The following is a 21,368-nucleotide window of genomic DNA, read 5'->3' on the forward strand; positions in this document are numbered from 1 at the left end:
ATAGGGGGCTGCCCTTAGACAAGAAAAAACGTGCGGGGGCCGTGGACTCTCCCTATCCGGAAGGAAAGGAATTTATCTGGTAAGCATAGATTATGTTTTACTTCCTAAGATAGGGAGAGTCCACGGCTTCATACCTTACTGTTGGGAAAACTATACCCAAGCTCCAGAGGACAGTGAATGAATAACGGGAGGGAACAAAAAGGACCCTATTCTGAGGGCACCACAGCCTGCAAAACTTTTCTCCTGAAAGCTACTTCAGCCGAAGCAAAAACATCAAACATGTAAAAATTAGAAAAAGTATGTAAGGAGGACCAGTTGGCCACCTTACAAATCTGATCCATAGAGGCCTCGTTCTTAAAGGCCCAAGAGGAAGCCACTGCTCTAGTGGAATGAGCCGTTATCCTCTCAGGAGGATGATGTCCCACTGTCTCGTAAGCTAAGCGGATGACACTCCTTACCCAAAAAGATAGGGAAGTCGAAGTAGCCTTTTGCCCCTTACGCTTCCTCGAATAGACAACAAACAAAGAGGAAGATTGTCTAAACTCCTTAGTAGCCTGAAGGAAGAACTTCAAGGCGCAAACCACATCCAAATGGTGAAGTAAACATTCCTTCGATGAAGAAAGATTAGGACACAAGGAAGGAACCACAATCTCTTGATTGATGTTGCAATCTGACACAACCTTAGGAGGAAAACCTAATTTAGTAAGGAAAACTGCGTTATCTGCATGAAAAATCAGATAAGGGAACTCACATCGCAAAGCAGAGATATCAGAAACTCTGCATGCAGAGGCAATAGCCATTAAAAAGAGAACCTTCCAAGATAACAATTTAATGTCAACAGAATGCAGAGGCTTAAACGGAGCCTGTTGCAAAACACGAAGAACAAGATTTAGGCTCCAATGAGGAGCCACAGATCTAAACACAGGTCTGATCCTAATCAGAGCCTTAAAGGAATAGTCAATTTAAAATAAACTTTCATGATTCAGATAGAGCATGCAATTTTAAGCAACTTTTTAATTTACTCCTATTATCAATTTTTCTTTGTTCTCTTGGTATCTTTATTTGAAAAAACAAGAATGTAACCATAGGAGCCTGCCCATTTTTGTTCAGCAACTGGGTAGTACTTTCTGATTGGTGTCTAAATGTAGCCACCAATTAGAAAGAGCTACCCAGGATCTGAACCAAAAATGGGTCGGCTCCTAAGCTTTACATTCAAATAAAGATACCAAGAGAACAAATAAAAATTGATAATAGAAGTAAATTAGAAAGTTGCTTATAATGTCATGCTCTATCTGAATAATGAAAGTTTAATTTTGACTAGACATTCCCTTTAACAAAGGACTGCACGTCTGGAAGCTCAGCCAGTCTCTTGTGTAATAAAACCGACAGGTCCGAAATCTGTCCCCTCAGGAAACTAGCAAGGCCCTTCTCCAGTCCATCCTGGAGAAAAGATAAGATCCTGGCAACCTTAACTCTGTTCCAGGAAAAACCACGCTCTTCACACAAGAATAAGTAGGCTCTCCACCCTTTGTGGTAGATACTCCGAGTAACTGGTTTACGAGCATGAATAAGAGTATTCATATCACTCTCTGAGAAACTTTTCTTGGCTAAGATTAAGTATTAAATCTCCACGCAGTCAGCCTCATAGAATCTAGATTTTGATGAACAAATGGACCTTGTAACAGCAGATCTGTGACAAGGTAACTTCCACGAGAAGATGAGGACATCCCCACTATATGGATTACTGATACCCGCTCCTGCTTGATGCGGGCCACCACTCAAGGAAGAAGCGGAAATGGAGGAAAAATATATATGAGTTTGATCTCCAGGGCACTGCTAGTGCATCTATTAGATCCACTTGGGGATCCCTCGACCTCGACCTGTACCAGGGTAGCTTAGCATTGAAATGGGACGCCATGAGATCTATCTCCAACGTCCCCCACTTGTTGCATATCTCTGCAAACACCTTGGGATGAAGAGACCATTCCCCTGGGTGGAAGGATTGCCTGATGAGAAAAACCGCCTCCCAGTTGTCCACACCTGGAATGTGGATCGCTGACAGCGAACAGCTGTGTGCCTCCACCCACTCCAGAATCTGAGATACTTCCTTCATCGCCAAGAAACTTTTCGTTCCCCCTTGATGGTTGATGTAAGCCACCAAGGTTATATTGTCTTAATCGTGATTTTCGCTACCACTCCAGTCTCACTGTCATGCTGCAGACTCCCAGACATGTGCAGTCAGGAGGAGGAAGTTCCGAGCAGCAGCAAAAAAATAAATAAAATTATTTTAAACCCTTTCCCACGTCACTCACTCACTCCCCACAGCTGTACCCGGTAACCCATTCCCACGTCACTCACTCTCCCCAGCTGTACCCGGTAAGGTAATCCATTCCCACGTCACTCAATCCCCCCAGCTGTACCCGGTAAGGTAATCCATTCCCACATCACTCACTCCCCCCAGCTGTACCCAGTAAGGTAATCCATTCCCACATCACTCAATCCCCCCAGCTGTGCGGGTAAGGTAATCCCGTCATTCCCACGTCACTCACTCCCCCCCAGCTGTACCCGGTAAGGTAATCCATTCCCATGTCACTCACTCGCCCCAGCTGTACCCGGTAAGGTAACCAATTCCCATGACACTCACTTCCCCCAGCTGTACCTGGTAAGGTAACCCATTCCCACGTCACTCACTCCCCCCCAGCTGTACCCAGTAAGGTAACCTATTCCCACGTCACTCAATCCCCCCAGCTGTACCCGGTAACCCATTCCCATGTAACTCACTCCCCCCAGCTGTACCCGGTAAGGTAACCCATTCCTACGTCACTCAATCCCCCCATCTGTACCCAGTAATCCATTTCCACATCACCTGGTAAAAATCATTTAGCGATATCTCCTGTCAGACACCTACACATGACACAATAACAACAGCGTCACTTCCTTTGCAGGTGCTGAACTGTCTGTAAGCGGAAGTGCAGAAACGGAAAAGACAAACTAGTTAATTTACATAAGTAACGTCACTATGTTGAGACCCTCAGGATGACTGACTGGCGGGCCCTAAATACCCCACTGACTCCCTCCTAAATACTCTGTCCCTAAATATTCCACTGTATGCTGTAGTTGTCATAGGTGACATCATAGTGGGTGGGGTTATAAATCGCGTACTCTTGCGGTTTTTAAACCGCATCGATTAATCACGGTTTAAAACCGCATCCACGATTAATCGTGCAGCCCTATCTGAGACGGAACCTGGCAAAAGGAATGATGTCCATGCAGGACACCATGAGACCAATCACCTCCATACACTGAGCCACAGAGGGACTCAAGGAGGTCCGGAGGGAAAGACATGCCGAAGTTAGCTTGCAACGTCTCTGGTCTGTTAGAAATATCCCCATGCATATGGAGTCTCTTATAGCACTCAGGAATTCCACCCTGGTACTTGGGATAAGAGAACTTTTCTAAGTTTACCTTCCATCCATGTGATCAAAGAAGACTGAGAAGGTACTCCAGAGTATTTGTCCGTAAGACGAAAAGATGATGTTTGCACCAGAATATCGTTGAAGTATGGGGCTACTGTAATACCCTGAGTTCTGTCAATGGCTAGAAGATCCCCCAGAACCTTTGTAAGGATTCTTGGATCAGTAGCTAGGCCAGTGGAAGAGCAATGAGCTGGAAGTGCTGGTCCAGGAATGCAAACCTCAGGAACTGAAAGTGTTCCCTTTGGATTGGAACATGAAGGTAAGCATCCTTCAGATCTATAGTGGTCATAAACTGGCCTTCCTGAACTAAAGGAAGGATGGACCTTATCGTCTCCATCTTGAAAGAAGGGACACTGAGAAATTTGTTTAAGCACTTTAGGTCCAGAATTGGGCAGAAAGTTCCCTCCTTCTTTGGGACCACGAAAAGGTTTGAATAAAACTCCAAACCTCTTTCTTCGATAGGCACTGGGACAACAACTCCTAAGGAGGATAGGTCCTGAACGCACCCTAGAAAGGCATCCATCTTTTCTGGTCTGTAGGCAGGTTCGAGAGTAGGTATCTGCCCCTGGGTGGATGAGATTTGAAGCCTATCTTGTATCCCTGAGTACGACCTCCAGGATCCATGGATCCTGTACGTCCCTGAACCAAGCGTCTGATAAAAGAGACAGTCTGCCCCCTACACGATCCTGGATTGGGGGCTGCCCATTCATGCCGATTTGTTTTTTCAGCGGGCTTCTAATTCTGCTTGGACTTATTCCAGGACTGAGCCAACTTCCAAATACTCTTGGGTTGCTCGGGCTTAGAGGAGGATTGTTGTCGTTGGGATTTTTCAGAATTAAAGGAACGAAAATTAGAAGATTGTCGTCCCTTAGACTTGTTTTTATCTTGCAGTAGGAAGGCACCCTTGCCTCCGGTAACGATAGAAATAATGGAGTCCAGGCCTGGACCAAATAAAATCTTTCCCTTGAAGGGAAGAGAAAGGAGTCTGGACTTAGAAGTAAAAAAAAGAGTTGCACCAGTTGGTAGCCGCTCCGGAAACCACTGCAACTGCAGCCTCCGGTTGAAACAAAAATCCTGTATGTTGAAACATCTTTCTCAGAAAGGTTTCCATTTTCTTATCCATCGGCTCTCTGAACGAAGAACTATCCTCAAGCGTAGAGATAGCACCATGCACCTTAGGAATGGAGCCCCATAAATCCAGTTGAGAGTCTGGGACCGGGAACAACTTTTTAAAAGTAGACAAGGGGGAAAAGAAAGATACAATTTTTTCCCATTCATTGTTAAAAATGTTCACCATTTTAACCGACACAGGAAAAGTCAAAGGAACTTTCCTGTCTTTGGAAACTCTGTCTAATTTAGGTATCATAGGTTCTTCAGGCAGCACGGCCTCTGAAACCTCTAACGTAGACAGAACCTCCTTTTAAAAAAATGCAAGTGCTCAATTTTAAATCTAAAGGACGGTTCTTCCACAGCAGGAGGCTTAGACGCTAAGGACTCCGACCCAGAAAGTTCACCCTCTGAAGCTATAAAGGTTAACTCATCATCAGATAACTGGGAAATAATAGCTAAATCCGATAAATATTCAGATGACTCCGGGTCAGGAGAGTTAAGTTAAACCTTTCTCTTGTGTTTATTAGAGCAAGGTAATGCACTGAGGGCCGCAGACACCGCCAGTTGTAACTGTGCGGCAAAGTCCGCAGGAAGAAGGCCCCCTCCGGATGGATGATTAGATGTTCTATGGGGAACTGCATGTGGAGTGGATAATGCAGCAAAGGTAGTAATCTCACGGGACGCCGAGTCCTGAGAGGTAGACGGCTCAGAGGGACTAATAGCCTTAGCAGGCTTGTCTCCCTTCTTAGACTTTATAATGGTGTTAAGGGCATGTGGAACATAGCTGAGTGGGGCGGAAAACCATGGCTCCTCACAATTATAAACAGGTATGATTTAGTACAGAAGAAGTACCTTCTAACATGTCAGAGGTCCTCCATAGCTCTGGTTATACCCAGAGAAGTACACAAATAAAAACATTTTTTTTATATACTCCCAATGGCTGGGCACTCACCACCTCCTAGACCCAGATAGGTAACAGAAGAAACACTCTCCTCAGGTTGAAGGGTTGAAGTCTCAGCCGGAATGGAGGAAATGAACATAGACCACATGGCTATGAAAGTAAAGCAAGTTAATAGGAGCTGTGCAACACTTACAAAAACAAAAGGGAAACATGTTTGTTCAGCCAAAAACACAGTCTATGAGCCCAGAAAATAAAATCACACAAAGCAGCGTGTAAATTATTAATACACTGATTAATTAACCCAAACTGTTCAATAAACCCCACCTCAGAGGATATTAACCCTGGATCCTATCAAGGTATAAAAGGAGCCACACTGTGACCCTGTTATAGCATTTTATGTGGTAAAAAATTGAAACAATCTTACCTCCAGGATCCATGCTGTGGAACAGAACACAGCCTCTCAAGTGTGAGCAGTCTTATAACAGCGCTTCTGACATGGGACTTGAGTGAGAGAAAGCAGGCAATAAAACTCGTCAACACTGGATTGCTTAGGAGCTGTTAGCAGTAGTCTGGATGGTTTCACAGAAAAACTTTCCCTGCATCTCCTGACTCTAACTTTCATCAATTCTCTCACTGAGAGGTTGACATGAATACTTAAAACTCCAGTCCTATCTCGTAGGGCAGATACCCTTTTTCAGGACTCTCTGAATCTTCTGACACTTCTCTGCCACCTCCTATTGGGAAGAAAGGCAAAGAATGACTGGGGTAATGAGGAAGTAGGAGGGATATTTAAGCTTTTGGCTGGGGTGTCTTTGCCTCCTCCTGGTGGCTAGGTTTGTATCTCCCAACAGTAAGGAATGAAGCCATGGACTCTCCCTATCTTAGGGAAGGAAAAGTGACATTAAATAATGCAAATAAAAATGGGTATTTGGTGTATTACAGATGACGAACAGTTTATGGTCCCACACAGAATAGATCCAGCTTCCAAAAAAGCAATACATATTTAGTTATTGGTATTTTTATTTTTCAATAAAAAAACTGAAAAGTTAAAGATATTTTATACTATTGTTGCAGTTTATCAGAAAAATAGTAGAGGATTGAGAAGGGATCTAAGCATAAGACAATGCAATGCAGGTTAAAACTAGACAAAATTATGATTTCACCAACAGGTGACTTAACTAATCTGACAATGTAAGCTTACACCTGTTCGAACTCACATAGCATAACAAAACATAATTTACATAATTTCACAAAAATTACTTAATTGTGCTCCAAAAAAATATCATACAATAGAGATTAAAAAAAAATATATATATATTTGTATTATTTCTACACTCACCCAGTTCGTCCATTATTTTGGACGCTCCGCAAATTAGCATTTATTTAAAGGGATAGTAAAGTCCAAATTAAACTTTATAATTCAGGATAGGGCATGTAATTTTAAACAACTTTCTAATTTACTTTTAGCATCAAATTTGCTTGTTCTTGTGGTATTCTTTGTTTAACGCTAAACCTAGGTAGGGCTCATATGCTAGTTTCCAAGCCCTTGAAGGCCCCTCTTATATGAATGCATTTGACAGTTTCTCACAGCGAGAGGGGCGTTAGTTCATGTGTTTCATAAAAATAACATTGTGCTCATGCTCGATGAGGTTATTTAGTCAGCACTAATTGCCTGAAATGCATGTCCTGTCAAAAGATCTGAGTAAAGGAGGCAGTCTGCAGAAGCTTAGATAGAAGGTAATTACAGAGGTAAAAAATATATTTCTATAACAGTGTCGGTTATTGCAAAACTGGGGAATTGTAAATAAAAGGTATTATCTATCTTTTTAAACATACAATTTTTGGTGTTTACAGGGTTCCTTTAAACAACCAATGATCTATGATTCCTAATATCAGCACAACAAAACAAACCCAGTGATTACAGCCAGGTGAGTCTCATTACTATGGCAATCATCTGACATGCAATACAGACATTAACCTTTTATTTGCATAGGAAACACCTCTTTCAGATTGAAGGGCAATTATAGTACAAAAATTAAATGGTCTAATTTGTTAGAGCATATAATTTTAGAAGCGCTACTGACCCTGACACATAGACTTGTGTTTAAACCCCACAAATGTGCAAACCGCTGCTGCTGATTGACTCATCAGCAATGTCTGGACCAGCAGGACCAATTGAGTGTGAGGGTAAGACAATCCCCTGATTGGGGTAATGCACAGTTACCCATAATGTACTAAATAGAGAGATAAATGATAGATAGACAGATGACAGATAGATAACAGATAGCTAGAAATAGTCAGACAGATGATAAATAGATAGATAGATGATAGATAGGTAGACAGATACTAGATAGATATATAGATAGATATAGATAGATAGATAGATATAGATAGATAGATCGATAGATAAATAGCAGATAGCTAGAAATAGACAGACAGATGATAGATAGATAGATAGATAGATAGATAGATAGATAGATAATAGATAGGTAGACAGATACTAGATAGATATATAGATATATATATAGATAGATATAGATAGATATAGATAGATATAGATAGATAAATAGCAGATAGCTAGAAATAGACAGACAGATAATAGATAGATAGATAGATAGATAGATAGATAGATAGATAGATGATAGATAGGTAGGTAGATAGATATGGATAAAAAACAGATAGCTAGAAACAGACTGACAAATGATGATAGATAGATAGATAGATAGATAGATAGATAGATAGATAGATAGATAGATAGAAAGATAAATGGATAGATAAATAGATAGATAGATAGATATATAGATGGATAAGATAGGTAGATAAATAGACAGATTGCTAGATAAATGGATATATGATATACAGATAGATAGATAGATAGATAGATAGATAGATAAGATAGATAGATAGATAGATAGATAGATAGATAGATAGATAGATAGATAGATAGATAAGATAGATATATCGATAGATAGATAACAGATAGCTAGAGATAGACAGACAGACAGACAGACAGATAGATAGATAGATAGATAGATAGATAGATAAATGAATAGATAAGATAGGTAGATAGATCGATTGATAGATACATGGATAGATAGATGATAGATAGATTGATAGATAAATACATAAATGATAGATAGATAGATAGATAGATAGATAGATAGATAAGATAGAATAATAGATAATATAGATAGATAGATAACATACAGCAAGAGATAGACAGACAGAAGGACAGACCGATAGACACATATTGTAGATTCTGTATGAACTTTTAGTTAGTAGCTTATCTGAAATGAATCAAGTCACAATACCTCATTAATCGCCAGTTGCTCCCCACCTCCACCAAATCGAAGATTGGAAATGTGAAAGTCTTCATAGAAGTCTTCATCACTTCCCATGTCATCATAAGGGGCAGGTCTATCGACTGATCCATCAGTTATTACTGCAAGAGAAATTCATATTACTGTACTTGAAATACAATCAATGTATTTATTTATCAATAGGTTGTATTTCATATCATATGTAAATATAATTTTACTATGTAAATTTTACTTCTCTTGAGCATTAGCAAAGCTACGTCATAGCAGCAGTCAATCTGTCCAAAACTGAGCTACTTTTTATTCCCATTAGCAACAGAAATGAAGTTTCCAGCGCCTTTGGTAAAAATATACCTGCTACACTATAAGGAAGATCCCCTATCAGATCTAAAATGAAGTAACAACGATTCGATATATATAGGAGCGCCACAGAGGGCTAAGGTATATCACAGGACTAATCTAGATCAAATAATTCCAAGAAAACAAACTTGTAAATCTAAGTCCAACAAATATCTGTTAAAATTCCTTTTAATCACTTTGGGTTATATACAATTAAACCCATCACATGTGTTCCATTACAATACAATCGTAAAATGCAATGCAAATACAATCAAAAATAGAGAGTACAGAATACAATAAAAATTTATGGGATCTTGAAGTTCTGTCTTTTATATAGTATAAAAACTGAGCTTATAGCTACAAGTCCCGGATTTAGACTACTATCAGTCAGCTATGTAATACTGAAGAACAGGGCCGCCATCAGGGGGTGACAGGGGTGACTCCTGTCAGGGGCCCACCCAGTGGGTACTACAGCAGAGTGCTAATTGAGCATGGGAAATGTTATTACAGGGAGTAAAGTATTAGCATTTGAGGAGATTTCTGAGTGTGCACTAAACCACTATGCACAGTGTGAGACAGACTTGGCACTTTGTTTGTACAGTGTGTGCTGAGCCAGACGGCAGATCACTTTCATTTGCAGAGGAGGTAGGACTTACTTAGCAAATGTTTTTTATTTCTTTGTGCAATTCGGATTGTAACTTCAGTGTGGTAATAGTTGTATGGTGGGGCCAGGGGTCCATAAAAACACATTTTTTAGCAGCAGTGTATTTATGATTATTTGTATTTACTGTACAAATTCTATATTTAAAACCATGCAGAAATGTTTACTCCTCAATACACAAATGGTAGGTGCCCTTTTGGCAGATATGCATTTATATATATATATATATATATATATATTATATATATATATATATATATATATATATATATATATATATAATATATATATATATATATATATAATATATATATAACATTCCAGTTTACTGCCCCATGATGCAAGGACTTTCCAGATGCAAGGAGGCATTTTTATCTAAGATTTTTACATCTGCATAACATGTTATACTCTCAGACTAAGATTGCTCAGTGTTTAAAATGAGACAGGTTAACTTAAAACTGTTCAGTTTACACTGCAGCTGACTTAATTTTGAAATACATACCAACAAGCCTAAATCCTGCATTTAACCAGATCTAATGGTATGAGTACCACAGCTTATGGTTCCACCAAGACCATATAGAGTACAGCATTTTCAAAATCCACAGATGGTAACATTTGTACACTATATTTGAAGTAGTGCTCTTGGTTGGGGAAAATAGGGAAAAATCAAACAAACATATGTCAACCTTTTAAAAGTACTTTTCTTCATCTAGCCATCTACCCAGCTCATTAATGTACAATTTTTAATTCACAGAATTATTTTTGTTTGCACATTTACAAATATGATTCTTTAAAAAGTGATCTCTTAATTTCTGCATTTTTTTTATCAGGCATGTCACACACTGTTGATTAGGAGATGCAAGGTGCATAAATGTTTCCTCCTGTGAGTGTTTCTGTTGGTGTCTGTGCTTGGTTTGTGTCTCTATGAGTGTGTATGTATTTTCTTTCTGTGGGTCTCTCTGTGAGGGTGGGTGTGCATGTCTGTGCATTTCTGTGGATGTCTGTGAGGGTGTGTGCATATGTCTTTGAGCTTTTTCTATGGGTGTCTCTGTGAGGGTGTGTGTATGTTTGTCTTTGAGTATTTTCTCTAGATGCCTCTGTGAGGGTGGGTGTGTATGTCTGTGTTTTCTGTGGATGTCTCTGTGAGGTTGTGTGTGTGTGTGTGTGTATGTATGTATTTATGTGTTTTCTGTGGATGTCTCTGTGAGGGGTGTGTGTTTTCTGTGGGTGTCTCTGTGAGGGTGTGTGTAGGTCTTTGTGTGTTTTCTGTGGATGTTTCAGTGAGCGTGTGTGTATGTATGTTTTTATGTGTTTTATGTGGCTGTCTCTCTGTGTGTGTGTGTGTATGTCTTTGTGTGTTTTCTGTGGGTGTCTGTGTGTGTGTGTGTGTGTGTGTGGTATATGTATGTCCTTGTGTATTTTCTGAGGCTGTCTCTGTCTGTGTTTCCTTCGGTGTATGTGCAAGTTTGTGTGTGTGTGTGTGTGTGTGTCCATTGTCTGTACCTTTTTATGACATTTTGACCTTACTACCTTACAAAAAGATAATCAGAACTCCATATTTTGTATTCTAAATCATCTTTTTTTTACAAAACTGTAGTTACCCTCATTACTTGTCAGGTCAATTTAAACAAGTGCTGAGTGTCTGTTTGGGTGTCTGTGTCAGAGTGTGTTTGTGTGTTTCTTTGCGTGTCTGCTAGAGTGTCTATATGTCAATCCTTATGTGTGTGTGTGTTTCAGTGTATGAGTGTGTCTGTGTGTTTGTATGTTACTACCTTTACAACATTTCCAAGTTTACATAGACACTTAAGAATAAAGTGCATATACGTTTTAGTCACTTGGTCAAAAATTGCACATGTCAAAGGATGGGGGGTGGGGCCCCTGATCCATGGTTAAGTCAGGGGCCCCAAAATTTCTGGGGTGGCGGCCCTGCTGAAGAAGCTTAGAGCTGATGGTGTGAGGTTTAAACTAGAAATATTTAAAATTCGAGTAGGGATCCGGGTAACAGCTACCCAATCACAGATTACACTTGCGCAAGTTGAATTAGGGTCACAAATATCCAGTAGTGGAAGTTATAAACAAGTGATGACAAGAAGTATACAATCTAATTTGTGCTCAATATAATATAATCCAAATTACAATCCAATGTGTTAAAAATAATAAAATCCTAAACAATTGCACTCCAAACCCACAAGTTACAGAACTCGAAAATTAAAAATGAAATAAATATAAAATCTGAGTAAAAACTGTGATCCAAAGATAAAGTGACTTTGTGGAAAAAAAATATACAAATTGTGCAAACAAATAATGTGTTATATATAAACCAAATCCAACCTAGCTAGAACAATACTGGTATGTTCTGAACAAATTAAACTAAAATCATCTTAACCTTAGTGGGAAGATTTACAAACTTCTTTGTAAGAAAAATGTACAAACAAATGCAAATAATCCCTAATATAAAAAAAGTGAATATATGTGCGTGGATCCTTAACTCCCTCAAAAAATACTGGCAATCTCCTAATCGAATAATATCCTAGAGAATCAGATGTAAACAATGAGTCAAATACAGAAATACTAAATTGGAAAAATAAGGAGTATAAAATAAAAATAAAAAATAAATAAAGTCTGAATGGTCCTGTGAACAGAGTCCTATTATGGATTTAAAAGTCAGTTAAAAATCCAATTCCTGGTGTCCCTCGATAGGGTCCAATGTAGCTGATTATCCTAACTTTTTAGGGATCCCAGTCGTGATCAATACAAACAATACCTAAAAAAGAAAGAAAAAGAAAGTGCACTAAACAAACAGCCTATGGGGTGCGGAGTATTGGTAAATAAACTCACCCCACTCAGCAATATCCTGGAAATATGGCAAGCCTCACAAATCGTATGCCGATTGTCCGTCTACACGTTTCGGCCCTCTGATGGGCCTTTCTCAAGACATAGTGAGGCTAAGGGTTTACTAACCTTATATAGTGTTCTTAGGGATATTTTCCTAGAGTGTTGGCGCCAAAATGCCTCAGGATGGGACCGGGATTGCCCGCCAACATTTTTCGGCCAATATCGCTAAACCGGAAGTGCGGGTTGTACATACTTCCGGTAGGTCATATCCGGTATTTCCGTAGCCATTTTGAAAAAGGGCATTTGAATTGTAATAGGGGCAACTACAAAACTTGCAGAATGGGTTACTGGGGAATGATTCTCTTATGCTCCCATATCTATTTTTAGAGAGTGTTGTCTTATTCACAATTCGAGACTTATTTAGGCTCTTGGATTATAAAACATAATTTATGTCTCATTCTTTTTTATCCGTTTATGATCTAATAATCTCTGATTTTATCTAGAGTTGGTTTGGTTATGGGATTTTTTACATAAGATAAGGGTGAATTTAATGATTTTAGGCTTCCATATTCCAGGATTTACAAATATTAGAAACATTAAAATTTATTAAAAATTACGTTAAGAATTACATGCAGCATATTGGTAACATGTGTATAAAATTAGATTTTCTATGTTGATTAGTATGTATTGGTTGGCTTCAATGTTATATTTCACATTTTTAGCTACTTTTTTACTGTTGTTTGTGGAAATGTATTCTTCTACGTTGGGGGAGTTATTCTATTCTCCCAAGTTATTTTATTACTATAAAGGCAGTCTTTTTATCGAGATTGATATTCTAATTATTCTAAGTGTTCAAAAAATCAGAGGTTAAACAGTTTTTATTAAAGAACCAATATTTGATTAGAAAACTTAAGAACAATTTTAGTTGGAATAATTTCCCTAATTCAAGGGGTCTCAGTATATCCATTATCCTTCTTATGGACTTTGATTTTTCAAAACATTTTGTTGTTTCAATACATATTTAGTCTAGTAGTATTGGATTCAAAGGGATTATTTTTTATCTCCTTATCTTGGCCATTTATTGTTCCAATACATATATGTTTTGGAGGATTGTTCTTTGTCTCCTTATTGTCAATAGTTGTATTTAGAGTTGTTTCCAGACTTAGTTATTTTAAATAGGTGGACTATCTCAAAGTTGGCGTTATGTCCTTTGGGATAAATACAGTCCAAATGGAAAATCCATTTGGACTCGGTTTTCAGCATTCTTGCTTCCATGTTACCCCCTCTCCAGTCTTTGTTTAGTTTACAGATGCCCAAGTATTTTAGGCTTTCACTACTACTTCCATGTACCTCTTTGAAATGTTTATAGAGGGGCAGATCTATTTTCCTTCCACTTTATTTGTAGGAGATGCTCCCGGATCCTGTCCCTCAACTTTCTCGTGGTCTGACCCACATATTGTAGGCCACACCCACATTCAATTAAATATACCACATGGTGGTCTGAGCATCTGATGGTTTGCTTGATGTTATGAAGCTCGTTTGTGGTCTTAGATTTGAATGTGTCCGTTTTATTCCATGTTTGCACGCCTTACAGAAGTGGCATGGGAAAAAACCTTTCAACTTCTTTCCTAGAACCCCCATTTGGTTCTTAGTCATTTTGTTCCTCGGGATACTCGGGGCTAAGATGGATTTAAGGTTATCTGCTTTCCTGAAGATGAAGCCTGGTTGTTCTGTTAGGTGTTCTCCTATTACATCATCTTCCTTCAAAAGATACCAATGGCGTTTAATAATATCCTCAATTACTTTCTTTCTTTCACTATATTGAGTGATAAATGGTATCCTTAGGTTTCCGGGAGTTGTTGTGTTGTGTTTCTTTCTATAGGTTAATAGATCTTCTCTTCTAATGAGACTTACTTCTTCAATTGTCTTATTTATGGAGGATTCGTCGTACCCCCTCTCTAGGAATTTATTTTTGAGCATTGCCGACTGTTTGGTCCACATGTCTTCACCCGAACAGTTTTTCCTGATTCTCATTAATTGACCCTTCGGGATGTTAGAGATCCATTTTCTATGATGGCAGCTTGTATGGTGGATGAAGTTATTCAAATCCACTTCCTTGAAGTGGGTTGAAGTTTCCACTCTTCCATTTGTCACTCTTATGTCAAGATCCAAAAACACTACATTCGTTTTGCTGATGGTGCTTGTAAACTTCAGATTTAGTTGGTTTTTATTCATCACTTCTAGTGTATACTGAAGATCTTCCAAACTTCCCTTCCAAATGAGGAAGATATCGTCTATGTACCTTTTGTATAGGACCAGGTCCGCGCCTGCTGGGCATGCCTCCCAAAAGATGTTCTCCCACTTTCCCATGTAGAGGTTGGCATAGCTTGGCGCGAACCTGGTCCCCATGGCTGTTCCACATACTTGACGATAAAAGGTACCTTCCCAACAGAAAAAATTATGTTTAAGAATGTAGTTGATACCATCCAATATGAATGTTTTTTGGACTTCCGGCATGTCTGTGTCCTTCTCTAGAAAATGGCCAATGGATTCAAGACCATCTTCATGCGGGATGGATGTATATAAAGATGTTACATCACTTGTTACCATGATGTAACTGTCATCCCACTCCATGTTCCTGAGAAGATTGAGGATTTCTGTGGAGTCTCTTAAGTAGGATGGCAAGGATCTCACAAATGCTGAAGTTTCTTGTCGATATATTCGGACAAATTGCTAGAGAGAGATCCAATTCCCGAAATGATTGGGCGCCCTGGTGGATTGGTGAGGCTCTTGTGGATCTTTGGCAGATGGTAGAACACCGGGATCCTTGGGTGTTTCACTGTTAGGTAACTGAATTCCTTTTCATTTAGGATCCCGATTTCCTTAGCTTCTCCCAGCAGTTCATCCAATTTTCTTTGATATTCGCTTGTGGGGTCAGTTTTCAAGACCTCATATGTCACCTTGTCATCAAGGATTCTTTTTGATTTTTTTGCAATATTCTGATCTGTCCAATATTACGATTCCGCCACCCTTGTCTGCTGATTTTATGACGATGTCTGTATTATGTTCTAATTTTGAGATTACATTCAGTTGTTTTGCACTCAGATTTCTATTCTGTGCCTTCACTGATTTTAATTTCTTAATATCATTACATACTACGGCCTCAAAGGCCTCTATCGCTGGTCCCTTGCAATGGGTGGGATAGAAACGGGACTTGGGGTTTGAGGGTCTGTATGCATGAAGGCATCATCAGTGGGAATGATGGATGGAAGTGATACATTTCTTTCAGCCGCAGACTTCATAAAATATCTCTTCAGGGTGAGTTTCCTCACAAACTCCTTTGTGTTGAGATAAGTTTGAAATTTATCTAATCCTCTTGATGGAGCATATGTCAGTCCATATCTTAAGACTTCCTTTTCTTCTGGTTTAAGACTATTTTGCTCAGGTTGAAGATCCCTTTTGTTTCAGTATCCTTTAGGTCATTATCCTGTTTGTGTTCAATGTTTTCAGATCTTTCTATTGGATGGTCCAAGTTGAGTCTGTTCTTGGATCTGGCCCCTGATCTTCGTCCCCGGTGTGTCTTCTTTTTACCGGGGTATCTACATTTTCTAATGTGATTTGCTTCCTTTTTTCCCTTTGTTTCTCTCATGGGGGGGTTGTTGTGACCCATCCTAAAAAAGGGGAAGATGAGGAGGCTGTGGATAAAGATGTGGGGTTATGGTCTTCCCTTAAATTGTCTGATGGCCCCCTATGAGTCGGGGCAGCTAGAGGAGAGAATCTATTGGCTGATTCTCCAAAGTTCTCTTTCCAATTTTGTTGTTGCCCCCTATATCCACCTTGTGGGCTGTAGTCTCTATGAAATTGTGGTTTGGTTGTCGTCTCATTAAGTTATTCTCCGAATTTTTCATCCTGTGGTAGTCACTGTATTCATAATGTCGTGACCATTGTCGGTTTTGTCCATAGTTCTCTTCCATGGGGCTGTGGTTGATGAGTTCTATTTGATGTCCATCATTCCAATTGGGGTATGTGTGGCCCCCGTCTTGGTCCATTCCCATAGCCTCCATAGTTTTCGTATGGTCTATATGTGTAGTTATAGTTTGCTTTGCCAATTATCTTGATACATCGGATGTCTTCTATCATTCATGGAAGATCCTGCATAACCCATGTTTCTGTTGTAATGGGAATTTCTTCTTGGATAGTTGTTTGGAAGGTTTTCATAAAGGGTCTCCTAAAGTTGGATCTATTGGATCCATATTGGAGATGATCCTCTGGGTTTGAATGTGCCATGGGGACCCTTGTGTCTCTCCGTCCATTGTTTGGGGAAACCACTTCTAGGTGTTCCTGTCCAATTATTCCTCTTTCCCTCTTGTGTCATAGGGGTGGTATTTCTCTACCTCTGTGTCCTATTTGATCGTTGGCAGTAGTTTTGGGTTGTGTCAGAATTATCTTGAGCTGTGTTCAGATCTCTATTGATTTCTTTGTTTTTTCGCAAATCGTATCATCTTTCAGTTTATTTATTTTTGTGTATAGATTTTCTTGTTTTTCTTTGAAGGGTTTGTGAGTCTTTAAATAGTTCCATATTCTTCTCCTCCACTGGATTTCTAAGTCTATATGTGTAAAGAAGGAGTTCCCTATATTTAATAATTAGTCTCATAAGTTCCTGAGATGCCCCAATGATGATTTTATTCCAAATATCACTAAATTCTTTGGAGTTGGTGTTGAAGGAACATTCTTTAGTGATTAGTAAACCTTTCGGTACAATGTTAAGTTCTAAACATTTCTTTAAAAAAGAGACCTCTATCTTGTATTTCGTTTCTGATATTAATAATTATTCTAAATTCTTAAATATAGTGTTAATATCAATCACAGTGTTTTGTTCCTGTGGAATTGTCCTCTATTAAGAGCTATATGATATCGGAGCTGACATCAGCTCTAAGACTCTTAATTGTACAGTGGTGGAATCCATAACTTTTAAAGAATCAATAGACCTGTGCCCGGCTGCTGTCCACTTATTATAGGTAAGGAATAGATTATTAGCAACAGAAATGAAGTTTCCAGCGCCTTTGGTAAAAATATACCTGCTACACTATAAGGAAGATCCCCTATCAGATCTAAAATGAAGTAACAACGATTCGATATATATAGGAGTGCCACAGAGGCTAAGGTATATCACAGGACTAATCTAGATCAAATAATTCCAAGAAAACAAAACTTGTAAATCTAAGTCCAACAAATATCTGTTAAAATTCCTTTTAATCACTTTGGGTTATATACAATTAAACCCATCACATGTGTTCCATTACAATACAATCTAAAATGCAATGCAAATACAATCAAAAATAGAGAGTACAGAATACAATAAAAATTTATGGGATCTTGAAGTTCTGTCTTTTATATAGTATAAAAACTGAGCTTATAGCTACAAGTCCGGATTTAGACTACTATCAGTCAGCTATGTAATACTGAAGAAGCTTAGAGCTGATGGTGTGAGGTTAAACTAGAAATATTTAAAATTCGAGTAGGGATCCGGGTAACAGCTACCCAATCACAGATTACACTTGCGCAAGTTGAATTAGGGTCACAAATATCCAGTAGTGGAAGTTATAAACAAGTGATGACAAGAAGTATACGATCTAATTTGTGCTCAATATAATATAATCAAATTACAATCCAATTTGTTAAAAATAATAAAATCCTAAACAATTGCACTCCAAACCCACAAGTTACAGAATTCGAAAATAAAAATGAAAATAAATATAAAATCTGAGTAAAAACTGTGATCCAAAGATAAAGTGACTTTGTGGAAAAAAAATATACAAATTGTGCAAACAAATAATGTGTTATATATAAACCAAATCCAACCTAGCTAGAACAATACCGGTATGTTTCTGAACAAATTAAACTAAAATCATCTTAACCTTAGTGGGAGATTTACAAACTTCTTTGTAAGAAAAATGTACAAACAAATGCAAATAATCCCTAATATTAAAAAAAGTGAATAAATGTGCCGTGGATCCTTAACTCCCTCAAAAAATACTGGCAATTCTCCTAATCGAATAATATCCTAGAGAATCAGATGTAAACAATGAGTCAAATACAGAAATACTAAATTTGGAAAAATAAGGAGTATAAAATAAAAAAAATAAATAAATAGAATTCTGAATGGTCCTGAACAGAGTCCTATTATGGATTTAAAGTCAGTTAAAAATCCAATTCTGTGTCCCTCGATAGGGTCCAATGTAGCTGATGATCCTAACTTTTTAGGGATCCCAGTCGTGATCAATACAAACAATACCTAAAAAGAAAAGAAAAAGAGAAGTGCATCTAAACAAACAGCCCTATGGGGGTGCGGAGTATTGGTAAATAACTCACCCCACTCAGCATATCCTGGAAATATGGCAAGCCTCACAAATCGTATGCCGATTGTCCGTCTACGCGTTTCGGCCCTCTGATGGGCCTTTCTCAGACATAGTGAGGCTAAGGGTTTACTAACCTTATATAGTGTTCTTAGGGATATTTTCCTAGAGTGTTGGCGCCAAAATGCCTCAGGATGGGACCTGATTGCCCGCCAACATTTTTCGGCCAATATCACTAAACCGGAAGTGCGGGTTGTACATACTTCCGGTAGGTCATATCCGGTATTCCGTAGCCATTTTGAAAAAGGGCATTTGGAATTGTAATAGGGGCAACTACAAAACTTGCAGAATGGGTTACTGGGAATGATTCTCTTATGCTCCCATATCTATTTTTAGAGAGTGTTGTCTTATTCACAATTCGAGACTTATTTAGCTCTTGGATTATAAACATAATTTTATGTCTCATTCTTTTTTATCCGTTTATGATCTAATAATCTCTGATTTTATCTAGAGTTGGTTTGGTTATGGGATTTTTTACATAAGATAAGGGTGGAATTTAATGATTTTAGGGCTTCCATATTCCAGGATTTACAAATATTAGAAACATTAAAATTTTATTAAAAAATTACGTAAGATTACATGCAGCATATTGTAACATGTGTATAAAATTAGATTTTCTATGTTGATTAGTATGTATTGGTTGGCTTCAATGTTATATTTTCACATTTTAGCTACTTTTTTACTGTTGTTTGTGGAAATGTATTCTTCTAACGTTGGGGGAGTTATTCTATTCTCCCAAGTTATTTATTACTATAAAGGCAGTCTTTTATCGAGATTGATATTCTAATTATTCTAAGTGTTCAAAAATCAGAGGTTAAACAGTTTTATTAAAGAACCAATATTTGATTAGAAACTTAAGAACAATTTGAGTTGGAATAATTTCCCTAATTTCAAGGGGTCTCAGTATATCCATTATCCTTCTTATGGACTTTGATTTTTTCAAAACATTTGGTTGTTTTCAATACATATTTAGTCTAGTAGTATTGGATTCAAAGGGATTATTTTTTATCTCCTTATCTTGGCCATTTATTGTTCCAATACATATATGTTTGGAGGATTGTTCTTTGTCTCCTTATTGTCAATAGTTGTATTTAGAGTTGTTTCCAGACTTAGTTATTTTAAAATAGGTGGACTATCTCAAAGTTGGCGTTATGTCCTTTGGGATAAATACAGTCCAAATGGAAAATCCATTTGGACTCGGTTTTCAGCATTCTTGCTTCCATGTTACCCCCCTCTCCAGTCTTGTTTAGTTTACAGATGCCCAAGTATTTTAGGCTTCCACACTACTTCCATGTACCTCTTTGAAATGTTTATAGAGGGGCAGATCTATTTTCTTCCACTTTTATTTGTAGGAGATGCTCCGGATCCTGTCCCTCACCTTTCTCGTGGTCTGACCCACATATTGTAGGCCACACCCACATTCAATTAAATATACCACATGGTGGTCTGAGCATCTGATGGTTTGCTTGATGTTATGAAGCTCGTTTGTGGTCTTAGATTTGAATGTGTCCGTTTTATTCCATGTTTGCACGCCTTACAGAAGTGGCATGGGAAAAAAAACTTTCAACTTCTTCCTAGAACCCCCATTTGGTTCTTAGTCATTTTGTTCCTCGGGATACTCGGGCTAAGATGGATTTAAGGTTATCTGCTTTCCTGAAGATGAAGCCTGGTTGTTCTGTTAGGTGTTCTCCTATTACATCATCTTCCTTCAAAAGATACCAATGGTGTTTAATAATATCCTCAATTACTTTCTTTCTTTCACTATATTGAGTGATAAATGGTATCCTTAGGTTTCCGGGAGTTGTTGTGTTGTGTTTCTTTCTATAGGTTAATAGATCTTCTCTTCTAATGAGACTTACTTCTTCAATTGTCTTATTTATGGAGGATTCGTCGTACCCCCTTCTATGGAATTTATTTTTGAGCATTGCCGACTGTTTGGGTCCACATGTCTTCACCCGAACAGTTTTCCTGATTCTCATTATTGACCCTTCGGGATGTTAGAGATCCATTTCCTATGATGGCAGCTTGTATGGTGGATGAAGTTATTCGAATCCACTTCCTTGAAGTGGTTGAAGTTTCCACTCTTCCATTTGTCACTCTTATGTCAAGATCCAAAAACACTACATTCGTTTGCTGATGGTGCTTGTAAACTTCAGATTTAGTTGGTTTTTATTCATCACTTCTAGCGTATACTGAAGATCTTCCAAACTTCCTTCCAAATGAGGAAGATATCGTCTATGTACCTTTTGTATAGGACCAGGTCCGCGCCTGCTGGGCATGCCTCCCAAAAGATGTTCTCCCCACTTTCCCATG

The 21,368-nt window shown here is 38.4% G+C and overlaps 1 protein-coding gene across 3 annotated transcripts in view; it reads right to left on the reverse strand.

Moving 5' to 3' along the window:
• The window catches only part of ARHGEF4 (Rho guanine nucleotide exchange factor 4), a 231,385-nt gene that overhangs the window by 102,438 nt on the left and 107,579 nt on the right, over positions 1–21,368 (reverse strand). For all 3 annotated transcript variants that reach the window (XM_053709873.1, XM_053709872.1, XM_053709874.1), the window contains one exon: positions 8,799–8,929. In XM_053709873.1, coding sequence (XP_053565848.1) covers positions 8,799–8,929 — 131 coding nt within the window. The remainder of the gene's footprint in view (positions 1–8,798; positions 8,930–21,368) is intronic.

Source organism: Bombina bombina, chromosome 4 (genome assembly GCF_027579735.1).
Source record: "Bombina bombina isolate aBomBom1 chromosome 4, aBomBom1.pri, whole genome shotgun sequence".
NCBI classification, from domain to species: Eukaryota; Metazoa; Chordata; class Amphibia; order Anura; family Bombinatoridae; genus Bombina; species Bombina bombina.